Source organism: Poeciliopsis prolifica, unplaced genomic scaffold (assembly GCF_027474105.1).
Source record: "Poeciliopsis prolifica strain line A6 unplaced genomic scaffold, Auburn_PproV2 SCAFFOLD036, whole genome shotgun sequence".
Taxonomy (NCBI): Eukaryota; Metazoa; Chordata; class Actinopteri; order Cyprinodontiformes; family Poeciliidae; genus Poeciliopsis; species Poeciliopsis prolifica.
This window is the reverse complement of record NW_026562411.1, coordinates 2071545-2087584: the sequence shown is the minus strand read 5'-3', so window position 1 is coordinate 2087584 and position 16040 is coordinate 2071545. Positions and strand designations below refer to the sequence as shown.

The 16040-nt window shown below is 39.8% G+C and overlaps 1 protein-coding gene across 1 annotated transcript in view; it reads left to right on the top strand.

Annotated features, from left to right (window-relative positions):
* tmeff2a (transmembrane protein with EGF-like and two follistatin-like domains 2a) overlaps nt 1-16040 on the top strand; it is a 105639-nt gene that overhangs the window by 6958 nt on the left and 82641 nt on the right. Inside the window, exon 2 of the mRNA XM_055052836.1 lies at nt 5714-5823. Coding sequence (XP_054908811.1) covers nt 5714-5823 — 110 coding nt within the window. The remainder of the gene's footprint in view (nt 1-5713; nt 5824-16040) is intronic.

Here is a 16040-nt window from a genome sequence, read left to right as displayed (position 1 = left end):
AGGCTAGTCTGAAGGAGCTGAGTGGGGGAGGAGTATTACGGTAACAAACAGGAAGTAGATGCATTATGGTAACAAACAGGAAGTAGATGCATTATGGTAACAAACAGGAAGTAGATGCATTATGGTAACAAACAGGAAGTAGATGCATTACAGTAACAAACAGGAAGTAGATGCCTTAACAAACAGGAAGTAGATGCTTTATGGTAACAAACAGGAAGTAGATGCATTATGGTAACAAACAGGAAGTAGATGCATTACAGTAACAAACAGGAAGTAGATGCTTTATGGTAACAAACAGGAAGTAGATGCATTATGGTAACAAACAGGAAGTAGATGCATTACAGTAACAAACAGGAAGTAGATGCATTATGGTAACAAACAGGAAGTAGATGCATTACAGTAACAAACAGGAAGTAGATGCATTATGGTAACAAACAGGAAGTAGATGCATTACAGTAACAAACAGGAAGTAGATGCTTTATGGTAACAAACAGGAAGTAGATGCATTATGGTAACAAACAGGAAGTAGATGCATTATGGTAACAAACAGGAAGTAGATTCTTTATGGTAACAAACAGGAAGTAGATGCATTACAGTAACAAACAGGAAGTAGATGCCTTAACAAACAGGAAGTAGATGCATTACAGTAACAAACAGGAAGTAGATGCCTTAACAAACAGGAAGTAGATGCTTTATGGTAACAAACAGGAAGTTTGTTACCAAACAGGAAGTGGAGGAGGTGGATCACACATCTCAGAAAAACGTTTTCTCTTTGCATCTGGAGGCTTCATGCCCCTGGTAAGGCACAGACCCACAGTAAACCTGTCATGATGTAAAATTAAGCAAATGTTCAAAATCTCACCATTTCTGGGATTTTGTAGAAATTTGATCCTCGGTGCCATTTATTTTGTATTTTCTTATAAATTTGTTTGTATCTGTTGTCAAATCTTCAATTCAATTTTTTTATTCCAAATAGATTAAATTGATATAATTAATCCTTTTTGATGGCCAGTTATTTTCTTGTCTGAAATGGCCTTATTTCAGCCTTTATGTAAAACATATAAAATATAAAAACTGTAAAGTGATTAAAATGCATAAGCGAGTTTACAATCTTGCTAGCGGTTTTTACTGATCTTGCAGCCAAGCTCCCGTTTGTCTGAAAAATTGTCGTTTTATCATCATCGGTTCCTTCAAGTCCTGAGAGATTTGGGTCGGTAGGAAACGCCGGCGCTCCTTTGTGGCCGCTTCACAGAGACAGTTCCTTTGTGTTTGTGGTGCAGACGGAGTGACTTCCTGCGTGTAAGTCATGATTGGATTGTTGTTCATAAGACGATGCGAGAGCCTCCAGCGGTAATAAATCCCTCGGCGGTTCTGTTTACGGTTCTCCTGGAGTTTCCAGACGGCACATCTGGTTCTGGCTGCTGCAGACGGTTTAACGGCATTTCTTCTTCTTCTTTCCCTTTTTCTTCTCCTTTCATCTCAAAGCACTTCAGTGCATTTACTTCTTAGAGAAACTGACATTATTATTAGAATTTTTTATTGTATTTTTTATATATAGCGCAGATTGTGAACAATTTATACATTGGCATAGAGTCTGTATTTATTTTGATGCTTGATATTTACGATGCTCATTATTATTATTATTATTATTATTATTATTATTATTATTGGTCCAAAGGTTTTCTTGTCTTGACAGTCAGTTTATAATCATTCTGTTGATGTAATATAATATATTTGTTGGTTCTTTTGGACAGTATATTGAACAGGCATATAAAACCATTAGATAGCTTTAAAAATAAACTTGTGATAATCGTTGAGTTTTAAATTGATCAGTTTTATGAAACTGGGAAAAACTTCAGGATTTAAAAGAAAAACTGGTGACATTCCTGAGATCCTGGAGTGTTTGAAAGAAAACTGTAAGACCGGCAGCAGTAATGCTAACATTTCCTCAAAGCAGACATCTGTGGCTCCGTTTTGATGCATAAATTATTTCTGCAGAGTGAAATGTGATTGAGCAGCAACATTTAGTTTGTGAGAAAGTTATAAATCATCAGTTCCACCGTAGATTAAATTATGAACTTGGAAACAAGCAAACAGCTCATTTGAACTAAAATCGAGCTTAAAGAGAGATCGAAACGCTGAAACGTTTGAAGGTAGTTTGACATCTTGTGCCTCGTTTAAAAGCTGAACGGAGTTTCTAAGTTGAAGGAGGCAGAAGTAACAAGCTGCCGAAGAGAAGAAAGGTTTTGCTGAATTTTGTGGAATTTCAATGAATTTCAATGGAGCTGAAATTCTGAAATCTCAACCAGAAAAGCAAATTGTTTTGCTCTTGGTTTTGCATGCAGACGGGTTCTCTTGTCCTGCTTATTTGTTTTATTGAAACAAATGAAATGAAACATGAAAACTCATCAGACTGTAGAGTCTCTGCAGCGTTTGTTTCCAGCAGCTCCAGGGAAGCTGATTTTTCCTGGGATTTTTCCGCGGCGTGGCCGTCAGCCCGCCAGCTGCCTGACCGCCAGCCTCTCTGGCATCTTTTTATTTTTTTGAATTCTCGGCTCTCAGCCCGCCTCATGTGGCCCTCTCCAGGCTGAGGGCCTCGTTCGGCGCGCTGAGGCCTCTCATGTCGGCGCTCTTGGCTCTGTGATGGTATATTTGAGCAGAAGTGACTCTGCCAAGCAGCAGGTTGGTTTGCAGCAGCCTGATGAGGCGGCGCCGTGCCAGAGAGGGCTTTTACAAGAGGAAAGGTGTATCGATTGGAGCGCTTCGTTTACAGAGGGTGATGTGCATGAGTGTCCATCATCATGAGACATGCAGCAGAGAGAGGAGGCTTTATTAAACATCAGAGAACCAGACTGTGCAGAAACATACAAAATAAATAAAGAACAGAGTCAGACGAGAAGAACAGAGTAATAACACGAGCATCAACGCTTATTTTGATGCTGACAGAAGCTAACTCCGCTAGCTGTTTTAGTAGTGACTTATTAAAGCTGTTTATAAGCAGAGAAAGTTAAATGTAGATAAAATCCATTTTGGAAACTGAAACCTGTAGCTAAACAAACTATTAAAAAAGTAATAAAAATAAAATGGTGATTTTAAAAACAATCAGAGAAATGATTTCATCCGTAAGTTTTATCTTGGTAAAGCGATCACTGCAGATGATTTCTGAAGACATTTCATCTGAAGCAAAAGCTGCGTTTCATGCAGAAACCGGAATGTTTGGTGAAAATCCGACGTCTTCCGGGTCAAAGCGATTTTCCTGGAGGCGGCACCACATGAGACAAACACGGCAACAAAACTCCCTCTGTTTGTCTTCAGACTTTAAAAATGACCATCTTTGATGTGCAGCTCAGAGTTGTAATTGCGCCGTGGCTTCAAGCGGTTTCTTAATGGCGCATTATGAAAACAGGAGCTTCATTTATGGTCTTATCAACGCTGAGGAGTCTGGAAGCTGCTGCAGGTCACGGCTGGCGGCTCTGAGATCAGGTCAAATACCTGAACAAACACAGAAGGTTTTCCTGCTGCGTTGCTTCCTGTGGAAACGTTCAAAAGAGACAATATACATACAGAGGCACAAATAATTCAGCTTTTAAACGAGAACATAAAAAATACACAGAAGATATGGTTATTATTTACAAATATGAAGACAAGAAAGTTCAGCCCTGCACTGTAAAAACACAAAAAGTAATTTTTGTCTCATTTCTAGTGGAAATATATTAGTAAACTTTAAATAAGACTAAACTAACAAGTAACTTTTCATTAATATATAGAAGCTTGTTTTAAGTCAATAATTCCTTAATATTGATGAAAAAGTTCCAGCAAAAGATTATTTCAATTATAACAAGATATTTTCCTCACACTATAAGAAACGAATAATAATAATAATCTGAATAAATCTGACATACTTTGGTTGTAAAATCCTCCTGATAAAAACAACTGGACACATCAGTCACATCAGGATCTGAGTTGATTTTCCGTCTGATTTGACATCTGCCACTGAAACATGATCCTGACTAATGAGGGAGGAGTCAACTTCCTGTCAGCGCCGTCCTCTGTCTCTGGGAGACTCAACCAACAGAAACGGCAGCAGAGTCGAACATGGAGGAACGGCTGCCGCTGAAAATCAGTTCCTGACAAATTCAGTCACGTTTAATCTGAAATACATCAGAAATATTCTGACGTCTGAATGCAGATTACTTCATAACGTTTATATCATGTTCTCTGTCACTGCTGGTTCAGCAAAGAACAAAGCTGGTGGCTTTTTCTGAAACAATACAACAATAGTTACCTAATAGAAATGAGTGGGAGAAAAGGTTTCAGTGACTGTAATTAGAGGATGCAACGCATTAAGATGCTTGGTTAACTGAAGAATAATAATCACATCCTGAGGTCAGCCAGGATTCACAGCTTTATTTCTGTTTCTCCTGCAGTCGTTCAGTTTCTCCTTCTAACTAACTTAAGTCTGCAGAGCGGAAATGTCCGTGACGAAGATGAACCAGAACAACGTCAGCCAGCCGATTGTTTCCCGTCAGCGAATGTCGTTCTGACCTGAAGAGTTTCATCAAACTTATGAAACTTTAAAAAAAAACTGCAGGTCTGTGTCTGGTGAAATTCTGGTTGAAACATCTTTGTTTTTCATTCAATGGGTGGAAAATCCACAAATTTTACTCAAGTAAGAGTAGCAATACTTTGACATAAAATACAGTTACCAAAGTGACCTTTTGTTTTGCAGGTTGTGTGTTTGTGGAGGTCCAGTCTTGGTTCTGGTTCTGGTATTTGGGTATTTTTATTGCCTGTAAATCTGTCTTGTCTTTCTTTCTGCATCATGATGGAGCAGCCACCTGTCTCCTGCTGCAGCCTCAACAACCCGAAACGTGGAGTCTGCGTCAGCTGGACGACGCTTTAAAAATAACCTCCACTCTCCTATTTTAAATCAGAAATGAAGGACATGCCTCTGCCCCCAACAAAGACGTTTCCATCTCCTGTCAGCTGGAATCTGTCTGAATGTAAACCATTTGGCTTTCTAAATGGCTTCATGTACGGAAGGGCGGCTTCTTGTAAGCAATCATTCCAGGTAGACAAATCGCCCTGAGCGGAGTGTCTCCTCCTCGTATGACTGTGATTTGATTCGGAATGTCATTTGAGATTCATAACACGGCCTGAATTGGATCATGTCCCAGCACCGTGCCCTGAGAGTCCGCCAGCATCCAAACAAGCAACTTAAAGAAACGCAGGAAAATAACGCAGTAGTAGCTCTGGAAAAGCAACCAAAAATCACCCTTAGGTTGAATATTTACAGGTTGCTATTTTAGTGCCACAATTAAATACAATGAGGTGAAATAGAAATATAGTACTTATAATGATGTAAATAATTCAATAATTTATGAAATACCCAAATAAATAAATGCTTAAATGACTAGTTCAAATTAAATGTACTATATTTGTGTATATAAGCATGTATAATCAGGTTCAGGCTTACAAGTTAATCAGACCAGAACCAGAAGACCAGAGAGGTCTGGACGGTTGATAAAACAGCAGATATTAAATTTATTTTAGTGCTAAGCTGTTCATGGTCAGGTGACAGAAGCCCAACTTTCTAACTGTCTTTATGTGACTCTGAAGGTTCAGCTCTGATCTCTGCTTTCTGGTTGTAATAACTGAAACTCTAGATTGTTCCTCTTTGGGTCATGTCTGTTTTTGACTTCCTGTGCTGCAGGTTTTGATGACCGGGACACGGACCTGTTCTTGTGCGACACCAACACCTGCAAGTTTGACGGGGAGTGCCTAAGAATTGGGAATATGGTGACGTGCATTTGTGACTTTAAGGTAAGAAGATAATCTGGTTGTAAAGAAGTTCTCATGTCTGCTGGTTGGAGAACTAGTGACTGTTTTTCATCATCTGTGTTGTGTATCATTGTCTGTAGCATAATGTTGAGGAAAGAAGCATCAGATTTCAGCATAAAGGAGTTGAAATGTTTGGTTTCCAGACCCGTTGATTGGAGTGGAGAAAGATGTGAATTATGAATAAAGTTTTGTTTGACATGCGGGAAAAGGTCGATTTATGTTTTGGATGTTTGCATTTTGATCTTGTTTGGCTCTTTTGCTTTGTTTTTATAACTGGAATCAGAATTTTGTTTGAGTTTGAGACGTTTAGTGTGACACACATGCTTCATGTTTACCTCCAGAAGAGAGAAACCGGCAGTAGGAAACGTTGCTGCTGGAGCAGCTGAACCACAGATGATTGGCAGCTTGACGTTAATCCAGCAGCTGTCAAAGATGGCTGACCTCGTCCTACACTGCGGTCATGGCTCTTCCTCACCTCCACCAGAAAAATACCAATGAAATTCACCAGGAATTCATTTTCTTAATATTTTGCACCTTTTCTTGCTAAAAGGACTAGCCATTAGCATCTGCTTTTAATTTGTCGGCTTCAGCAGTGGGCACTGATTTTCAGCTTATTGTTTTAGCTAAATGTTGATTTTTGAATTTGATTTTTCCAGATAAACTCTAAGTGTTGATTTACTTAGTAAACTTTCAGTTGAATCTTTGTTGACATTTTGTTTTTTTTTTGGACTTTCTCCTCTTCCTCCGTTTGATCTTCCTCGTCTTCATTTCCTCTCATTCTGATTCAAACGCTTCGGTTCAAATTGAAGGGCTGAATGTTTATTTTTCCACATAAATTACTTTTCCCGATCGATAGAGCTAGTTAGCACTGTAGCACCTTCCATACAATATCTACCCAGAATGCATTGCAGCGTAAACAAAATGGCGATGATCATGTGGCAATATTTTATTTAAATTTCTAAAAACTTAATAGCCTACAATATTTTCACTGTATTATTACATCTGAAATAAATGTTTCTAGAATAAAGTTAAAACTTTTTAACATTTCTAGACACCAAACTGTCTAAAAATGAGTTTATTGTATTTCTGTCACAATAACAAAGCTTGCTGGATGATAAATTTACCCCTATTTTACTGCTTTAATTATAATATTGTTTTGCTTGAGACCATTTTCAAGGTATATATTGCTAATAATAATAATGGAAATTAATCTTCTCACAGACTAATGAATAAAATAATGGTTTCTTTAAAAACATATATTTCTGAGACTATTTTCAACTACTGTATTGATCATAATTTAAGTTAACCGTCGTGCAGAATAATAAACTTCGATTTTGTACAGACAGTTTCATACTGGAACTGGAAGATATTTAATTTGTAAACTAAAATTCATAAACATTAAATAAAAAGACATTAAAAACCACACACAACTAGAAACCATAAATAAAGTGGATTATACAGTAAATAAAATAATCAGAATGAAAATTATTAATTTATTATGCAATTAATTGATTGTTTATTGCATCAAACTTAGTTAAAGTTTCTTCTAGTTTGTTGTACTTGCTTGATAGTAAAGTACATTTTTATGAAATCTATAAATTCTTAAAGATCTAAAACACCAAACAAGATCAATTAAAACTATTAAAAATTTTGTTAAACAGTTGTTTTCTGTTTTGTTATTTATGATCTTAAAAATCATTTCATGGTCCGCAAACGGCCCTGGAACCACAGGTTGGACACCAGAGCTTTAACTGACTGAATGTTCTGAGCTAATAGGACCAGTGTGTTCCTGTCACCGTGTTAAAGTTATGGCTGATAGTTTCCATGAAATACAAAGTTGGATAATTAGTTAGATTGAAGTCAGACATTTTAACTTCATAGGCAGAGTCCGGTTTATTTGTCCCTGCGGACTCTTCTCCCTCTTCGTCATAAAAGCCCGAGCCACACCACTGACAGCATTCCTGTGAATTTTTACTGTTCCCTATAATGACTCATACTTTGCTTTAACAACCAAACGTGTAATAAAAAAGAAGCAACCCAGTTATCCCAGTATTGATTCTGGTGTAACGTCTCCAAGCGTCGCCCAGATGAATGAAGCCGGAGTGGTTTACAGGCGTAGCGCGCCTCCACATCCATCGCCGCTATCGGGACGCCATCAGTCGGCACGCTGACACTCGATTGGCTGGCTTTTATCTCCATTTCCTGCTTCCCTGAGAGCAACTCTAACAGATGGATGACATTACGGCTTCATTCGTCTGCTGATGCTGCCGGTTCCTCCCAGCAGATTACCTGAAAGTTTCTGTCCTGACATGGTGTGAGTCTGAGGTCGACTCGGATGTGTGTGTTCTGGGTTTGTTTGCGCGGCGGTTTCTGATTTATTTCGTCAGGCGGAGGAAACGTGACCTTCATGACTCCATCAATCACTAAATCAGCGTCAGATAAAAGCAACTTTCCTCCTGTTGGCAGTTTGTTCAGGCCAATCAGGGGAGACGTGGATAAATCCGCATCCCGGATGGATTTCCTCTACTTTGGGATGTTCAAAGTGTGGTGCGGGGGCCATTTGCGGCCTCTGGATGATTTTGTTTGGCCCCTCGACCCACAATACATTAAATCTTCATATATTTATTAAGTTACACTCAAGACAAACTATTTTTCTTTGATTAATATGGTTACCCAAAAGAGTTTTTAAAAATATTTAAAACAGCAACTGTGCAAAACTTCGCTTATATTTTGGATCAACAACGATTTACCAAAATTTTACTAATTTGCTTTTACAGAGTTATATACGTATTTATAAAACAGTATTTGGTGCAATCAATATCAATTTCATTGAAGGGTCAGATTTGCCCAGATTTCTTTTAGAGTTGGGTGTTGTTTTATTTTGGCTGGTTGTCTTTGGGGAGTTTGGCTGGTCGTCTTTGGGGAGTTTGGCTGGTCGTCCTTGGGGAGTTTGGCTGGTCGTCTTTGGGGAGTTTGGCTGGTTGTCCTTGGGAGTTTGGCTGGTTGTCCTTGGGGAGTTTGGCTGGTTGTCCTTGGGGAGTTTGGCTGGTTGTCCTTGGGGAGTTTGGCTGGTTGTCCTTGGGGAGTTTGGCTGGTTGTCTTTGGGGAGTTTGGCTGGTTGTCTTTGGGGAGTTTGGCTGGTCGTCTTTGGGGAGTTTGGCTGGTTGTCCTTGGGGAGTTTGGCTGGTTGTCTTTGGGGAGTTTGGCTGGTTGTCCTTGGGGAGTTTGGCTGGTTGTCTTTGGGGAGTTTGGCTGGTCGTCTTTGGGGAGTTTGGCTGGTTTTGGGATGTGGGAGGGGTTTGAGCTGGTTGTTTTACAGTTGGACTTGTTTTTGTTTCTTTGTTTTTTTAGTTGTGCTGGTTTTTTGTTGTTTTTGGACTGGAAACTATCAGTCAGATCTGGCAACCTGTGCCTCTCTCTCTCCCTCATGCTCAAAATGCAGGGCGCTCTGTGAAGAGGAAGTGAGTTTGATGTGGTTGAATCAATGGACACTATTCATTGCCAAAAAGCATTAGAGTCGCCACAAACTGACTGGAAGGAACCAAGTCTTCCTCTCACCGCTCCGATCCAACGTACTTCAACGCTGCATTTGTCTAAAAGCGATTCATTGTTTTATTTTCACCGTTTCCCTGGATGCCTGCGGTAATTACGTAGCATTTCCTCCTAATTCCTCTCATAACATCTGTTGGGAAAGCTTTAGTTTCCTGGTTTGGTTATGTTAATGCCAGGTCACATTGCCGACTCCCAAAGGGCTCGTCCACTCTAAAAATATGTGCGCTCACGGAGCTGCGCAGCACTTGAGCTGAAACAGAATAAAGAGCACATTTTACTGCTCTGTCTGATGCTCTGTAATGTAATGTTTGAGCTGTGACTCATAAAAAATTCTTTGAACAACCCACTAACCACATAAAGTACTCCACTCCATTTATTATGCTTCAAATGACATTGAAGAATATAATTTATGCAGCAAACATTGTTTTAGAAATATTGCTCTAAAATGTTATTGTTTGTACTCACATTCTCCACAGAAATATTATGAGAGGTTGTTTGTTTATTTACATTATATAGAAGTAAGTGAGTTGCAACTTTTTGCCAAAAATACTCAGAAATTTTTTGGAAAAAAAAAAAAACAAGGACAAACTGCCGACTTCTGAAACGTGCTGAAACTCTGCTGGGGTTGCTAGGTAACGGGCAGAACTCTGCCGGGGTTGCTAGGTAACGGGCAGAACTCTGCCGGGGTTGCTAGGTAACGGGCAGAACTCTGCCGGGGTTGCTAGGTAACAGGGAGTTCCTGCTGATTTATCATGTTACATTCAGAAGGTTTTTAAAACAGCTAATTTTCCAGACACCACAAATATCAACTCATTGCCAAAAACAGCCTGATGTTCTTCTAAGAACTTGAACTGTTTGTAGAAGCTGCAGAAAACCCCAACAGAAGTACAAAAATGTGCAAAATGTGAATTTTTCATCATATGTCCCTGTCAACATATTATCAAAATTTCCAAAACTCATATAAAGTTTTTCTGTAGACTTTCTAAGATTAAGTGGAAAAATGTTGACTTTTTCGAGCAATGCATTTCCTTGTTTTTTTTTTCTCGGAAATTAATGAAATTAATCAAAATATATCTGTACATTTTTTTTATCTACAATGGTGGATGTATAATTGGAGTTGGATTAAAGCAGAATAAACTTAGTTAGAACTATAAGCTATAACTTAGAAAACCAGTAGCCTTTGTAGCGTTAAAGCTGATTTCACTGCTAGTAATTTTTCTGTTAAAACACAAAGCAAACCTGTTTACAAATAGATATTGAACAGCTCTTCATGCATGAGTGATTTAATAAATCATAAACCATCATAAGTGTAAATAATTTGTCCTTGGAGCATTTTGTTATGTCTTACCAGGTATTTTTGATTAGTTTCTGGTGCAAATATCTCAATAGACTTAAACTAAAACATCAGTACCACAAGCCAAGTGTTTTATTTCTGGAAAACTAAACATGTTTGGAATAAAGTCATAACCACTTTGACCTGCTAAAGTCTATCATGCTGGCATCACATTGTTTTAATGGATTCTGACCTCAAATCTCTCCACCTAATGACTGGAATGCTAACTGTTGATGCTAACTGTTGATGCTAACCGTGTGACGTTGACGAGAGGTTGGCAGGGCAGCGCGACCTTCCAACCAGAAGCCGAGAAGGTTTTGTTGCTCTTTCCCTGATCACACGAGAGGTAACAGCCTCACAGCTCAGATCCCAGCAGCAACATAAAGTAGCTTCTGATTCTCCCAGGATCGGCTGGTAAAGATAGCAGACCTCGTTCCATATATTTGCATCCCATCAAGCTCCGTGTGAGCGGACCTGAGATTTTTACAAAAACATGATTGATCTTAAAATGTGGGTCAGTAAATGGTATACATTTATTTAAAAAACCCATGTTTAATAAATTAATTGTTCTTAATCTGGTCTGCCTGTTTAACTGTAGTTTAACAGGAACATATTGTGAAAACACACATGTTTTAGCAGCTTGTTATCACATTCTTTGGGACAACGCTTCTGCAGCCTGTTCTTTGGGGAGAATGTCAAAATGCTACATGGACTGGCTTCAGAAAAACAGAAAAAGTGGTTAAAAATGACATCAAACTAACTGATTTTAACTTGTGAATGAGAGACTGGCCCATATGTCTGTGTGAGAGACTGTTTTTCTTTCTTTCGCCCCTCCACGGCTTCACACACCTGTGGAGCGTCTGAATGCGTCTGATGCATTCAGGCGCATTCAGCAGAGTTCCACCTCTTACCTGGGAACCAAAGCTGAGTTCCAGAACATTTGGTCAGCTGGTTTTACTGCAGTTCAATGGTAAAAGACAAGAGTTTTATTGTTGACTTACCATCCAGAAGCCACTTGCTGCTTTCTTGTTTGTTGGTTGTTCAGGAGGCTCTACTAATGCTTTTCAAAGGTGTACGGTTGTAATAATGGTGGATCTGTTTTGATCTGTTTTGAACACAGTGCAAGAGTGACTCAAATTTGCTTCCCAGTTCAGGCAGTTTGATGTAACTGTAGTCGCCTTTCCATGAAGCAATGAGCTTCACAAAATAATTTAAATTATTTCTGTAATTTAAAAAATACAAAAATAATATTGTATAATAACCTGAGGCTTCTATCGAAAACCTCAGGTCTTGCGATAGAAGCTAAAGTCTAGCTTTAAGTCTTTAGAGCTTTAAATAAATATGTAGTTTCAACTGAATTATTAGAAATTCTCAAAGTTTCTGAAAATTGCTGCTTTTGTAATAAATGTGTTTTTAAATGCCATTGGATCCAAACAAACACACTTCATTCCACCTCTTGTCTGTCTGCCCATCCATCCATCATTGATTTAATCCTTCACTTATTAGCACTTTCTGCGTTTTTATCCCGCCATCCACTTGCATTGAAGGAATTTTAATTATTTAGATTTTTTAAAATGCTTTAAATTCAAGACATGGTAAAGCGTTGATTAGCTTCTGCAAATGTTCCTGGGATCTGAAAGTAGAACATTTGTAGAGTTTTATCCCCATGTTGTTCTGCTTCTCATTAAAGTTGCCATCTTGTTCCTCCTAACAGCAGCAGAAATATTACAGTTTAATGTCTCTGGAGCAGAATGAATCCCGATTAGCCCAGGCGAGGTCCACTGCTGTAAAAATAAAGTGTGTGTATGTTTGATCTGTTTGGGTGATTTGGGTCAGTTCATTTGTCAGGTAGCTGTCGCCGGCTCTCTGCGGCGCTGCACTCACCTCTCCTTGTCTGAGAGAGATAAATATACTAATTAAAAGCAGTGGAACGAGCGAGGAGAGGTTCGGGTCTGAAGGACGGGAGCGCTGAACGAGAACTTGGTGCTTCACACACAGTCTGAGCAGAAAGCGCTGCTGTGTGCTGTGTACCACCAAGTAGCTTCACAAATTAGCTGCAGTTAGCACAGATGAGTTGGTGTGAGCTCTGAAATGCCTTAAAGGAGACCTGCACGGCAAAACTGAACCTCTCCGTTCGTCCATTTGGGTTTCTTCTACTTCTAAAAACAATCCACATGCTTAAAAAGAAACACCCAGATGTTTTTGGCAAATAGTTCATGTTTTCTGGTGGTTGGAAAATGAGCTGTTTCAAACACCTCCAGATTGTCTTTCACATTATACCGTTATCTGGCAACCCAGCATGTTTGGTCAGCTGGTATCACCGCTGTACAATGGCTGCTGGAAAAGACTAGTGTTTTGTTGTTGACTCACTTGCTGCTTTCTCGTTGATTGTGCAGGAGGCTCCACGTCTGCACAACCTGAAGTTGTTGCTCCTGTTTGCATTTTCTCATGTGATTGTGAAAGATGAGTTGGGGGGGCGTGGCCAGCAGCGGCTTATTTGGATTTAAAGAGACAAAAACTCCCAGAAAAGGTCAAATCTCATTATCTGGGAATAATTTTGTTTAAAAGGTGTAATGAACATGTTTTGTATAGATCATACATCCATCCTAAACATATTAGGTGATGTGTCTGGGTTTAACAATGAAAGCCTGTTAGTTTGAGGCATATAAATCCAGATGTAGAGCAGAAACCAGGAGAGGAGATGCTGGACTGGAGGAGGAATTGTCTCAGGCACCTCTGCTGAAAAAACGTAGCATCCGTGTCAGTTCCTCTGTGGCTCTGGCTGGCCTGTCACACACCATTACAGAGCAGAGCGTCTCCAGCGACTCGCCTGGGCAGACTCCACCAGGACTGGCAGGCTGGGCCCTAATCAAGAGGAGACTGCCAACGGTTAAAGAGCAGCAGCAGCAGCAGCCAACCACCTCCGAGTCTCCCTCCATCTCCCTCCATCTCCCGGCTGTCACGCCGCCGCGCCGCTCTCCCCGCCTATCTCTTTGTGTTTTCCTTCCTAGGAAGTGCTCCACCAGAGTCTGTAAACATGGCCGGGTATCATGGGAGAATAGTTTGTCACTTGCACAGACAGCAGTTGACACATTTCCGTCCAGGAGGCCTGTGGAGAGACTGCGGTGTCAGGCACAGAGCGGATTTATAGCTGTTGTTCCTCCATGTTTCCTCCTCTGACCTCAGTCTGGTTCTGATGCTGCTCAGGGCTGCGACTCCCTGAGTCCATTTCTTGCCCACATTTGGTTGCTCCAAACCTAATTAGGCTGTGCGTAAAAATGTATGTTCAACTGAATACCCCCAACTCCAAAGCAGAGGAAATCGCATGAATCAGGCTTTGGTTTGAGCTTCAGCTTTAATTTCTGTATGATTGATGAGAAATTTGCCAGAAAATAAGGTGGGATCAGAAAGGACCCAACTTGTTTCTGATCTGCATCTGGAGGCTTTTCAGGTCTTTCTTCAACTGTTTCTGTAGTTTGTGTTGTTAGTTCGTCAAAGTGTTTTGTTTCTCACGCTGCAGTGAGAAAGAGACCTGCAGCAGCTGAGAGAGAAACAAATGAACTGGACCAGACTGTCTACTGGGACAAACTATGTAGCATATAGGAGATCACAGAGTTCAGCCACGACAAAATGAACTATTAATGTTAACATATGTAAGACCAACTTACAGTTTGTCAATGAATTTAAGAGATTTTATGGATGCATGCAAACGCTTTGCAGATGTTGGTTTCTGTTGTGTGTTTTAATGCACGATTGCTGTTTGAGTTATTAAAAGAAACATTTTTAAAATGTGGAGGTTAGCTAATCGCAGTTAGCTGTAATCCCTATAACTCCAGGAATTCGCTGTATTTAGACCATCTGTGTTATTGCTGACAGTCACTGATCCATTTCAAGCCTTTGACAGTTGACTGTATTGTATTATAATTAATCTGGACTGGATTAAACTCAATCTGACTTTGTTAGTGTGATTTGAGTTGATGTGGGTGTGAATTGAAACTTCTTGGGCTGTAATGTGCAGTGAGATCAGATTTATTGGGAATCGGTGATGCATAAACAAACTGAATTGAATCAAATTAATAAACTGAACTGAAGGGTAATTTTAAGCTGTAACCTAAAATTTGTGCAGCAGACTGAATGTAATCTGTCTTCATTTATAAGCAGCATGTTGTTGCCGAAAAGCCAAACACAAAAACAGAATTTATATCAGCCATTATTCAGTCTTTATCTCGGTGAGAGACTAAAATAATTAATAACTCTGACTTGGTGCTTCCACCTTATACATTATTCAACAAGTGACCAAACAAATGTGGGAAAAGGTAATTGTTCTGCAGAGACTGAAAGTTTTACAGGACATTAATAATAGCCATGTTGGTTTGCAGGACAAAATGCTTCAGTTTCACAAAAATACTTCAGATTAACAACCGTTTCCTCCATTTCCTCACTAAACAGACACTTGTTTACATCTTGCTGTTGGTCGACAGATTTTCTGTCACCGCCAACGAAGACGTTGACAGATGATGTTGACATTTGACCCTGATTCTTTAACAAGGAGGAATTATTTTAAAAAAACAAAGAAACAAGTCCATCTGGGTTGCCAAATATTTGAAATGGTCCTTGAGGTACAACAGTATTGGTGTTAAAGTATTTGGCAACCCGGATGAACTTGTTCTGTTTTTCTCCTCCGTTTTGATGACATGGCAACCTGATGGTCGACTCTGTTCAAGGTTTTCTTATGGTCAAATCAGACCATAGCACCATTTTGTTTCAGTAAAACGGTGTTTTAAAGCTCCTTAACATGCTAAACTGTGACAAATATATGTATTGCTCGTTTAGCAATGGTTCACTATTATGCAGCATCCTGTGGAAAGAAAAATATTCTTGTGTTTTTGAAGGTTTTATGAGAGTGAAGCTGAAAATACAAACGCAGCAGTTCCAGTATGAAATCTGAAATGAAATACTGAGTCAGTAGAGCTACGTTTGTTTTTATTGATATAAAACACCAGAAGGACTGTTTCCCTGTTCCTATTCCACAGGCAGTTAAAGCCCAGTGTGACACTCCCATCCACCACATGCAGGAATCTCAGACTTGAGCGTCTGTCTCGTGTCAGCGAGCCTCCGGTGCCCTCTGCAGCCGCCGTCGGCTCTCACACGTCTCTGTCACAGTTGATGAAGCTGCGGCTTTGATGAATGTGAGAAGCCAAGGTTTCGCTGCTGTTGGTTGGGGTTTGAAAGAGGACAAGGGCCGGGAACGGCGGAGTCAGCGGAGGTCGGAGCAGGCGCAGTGGAGCGCGCTGGGCGGCGCCCACTGCATCCT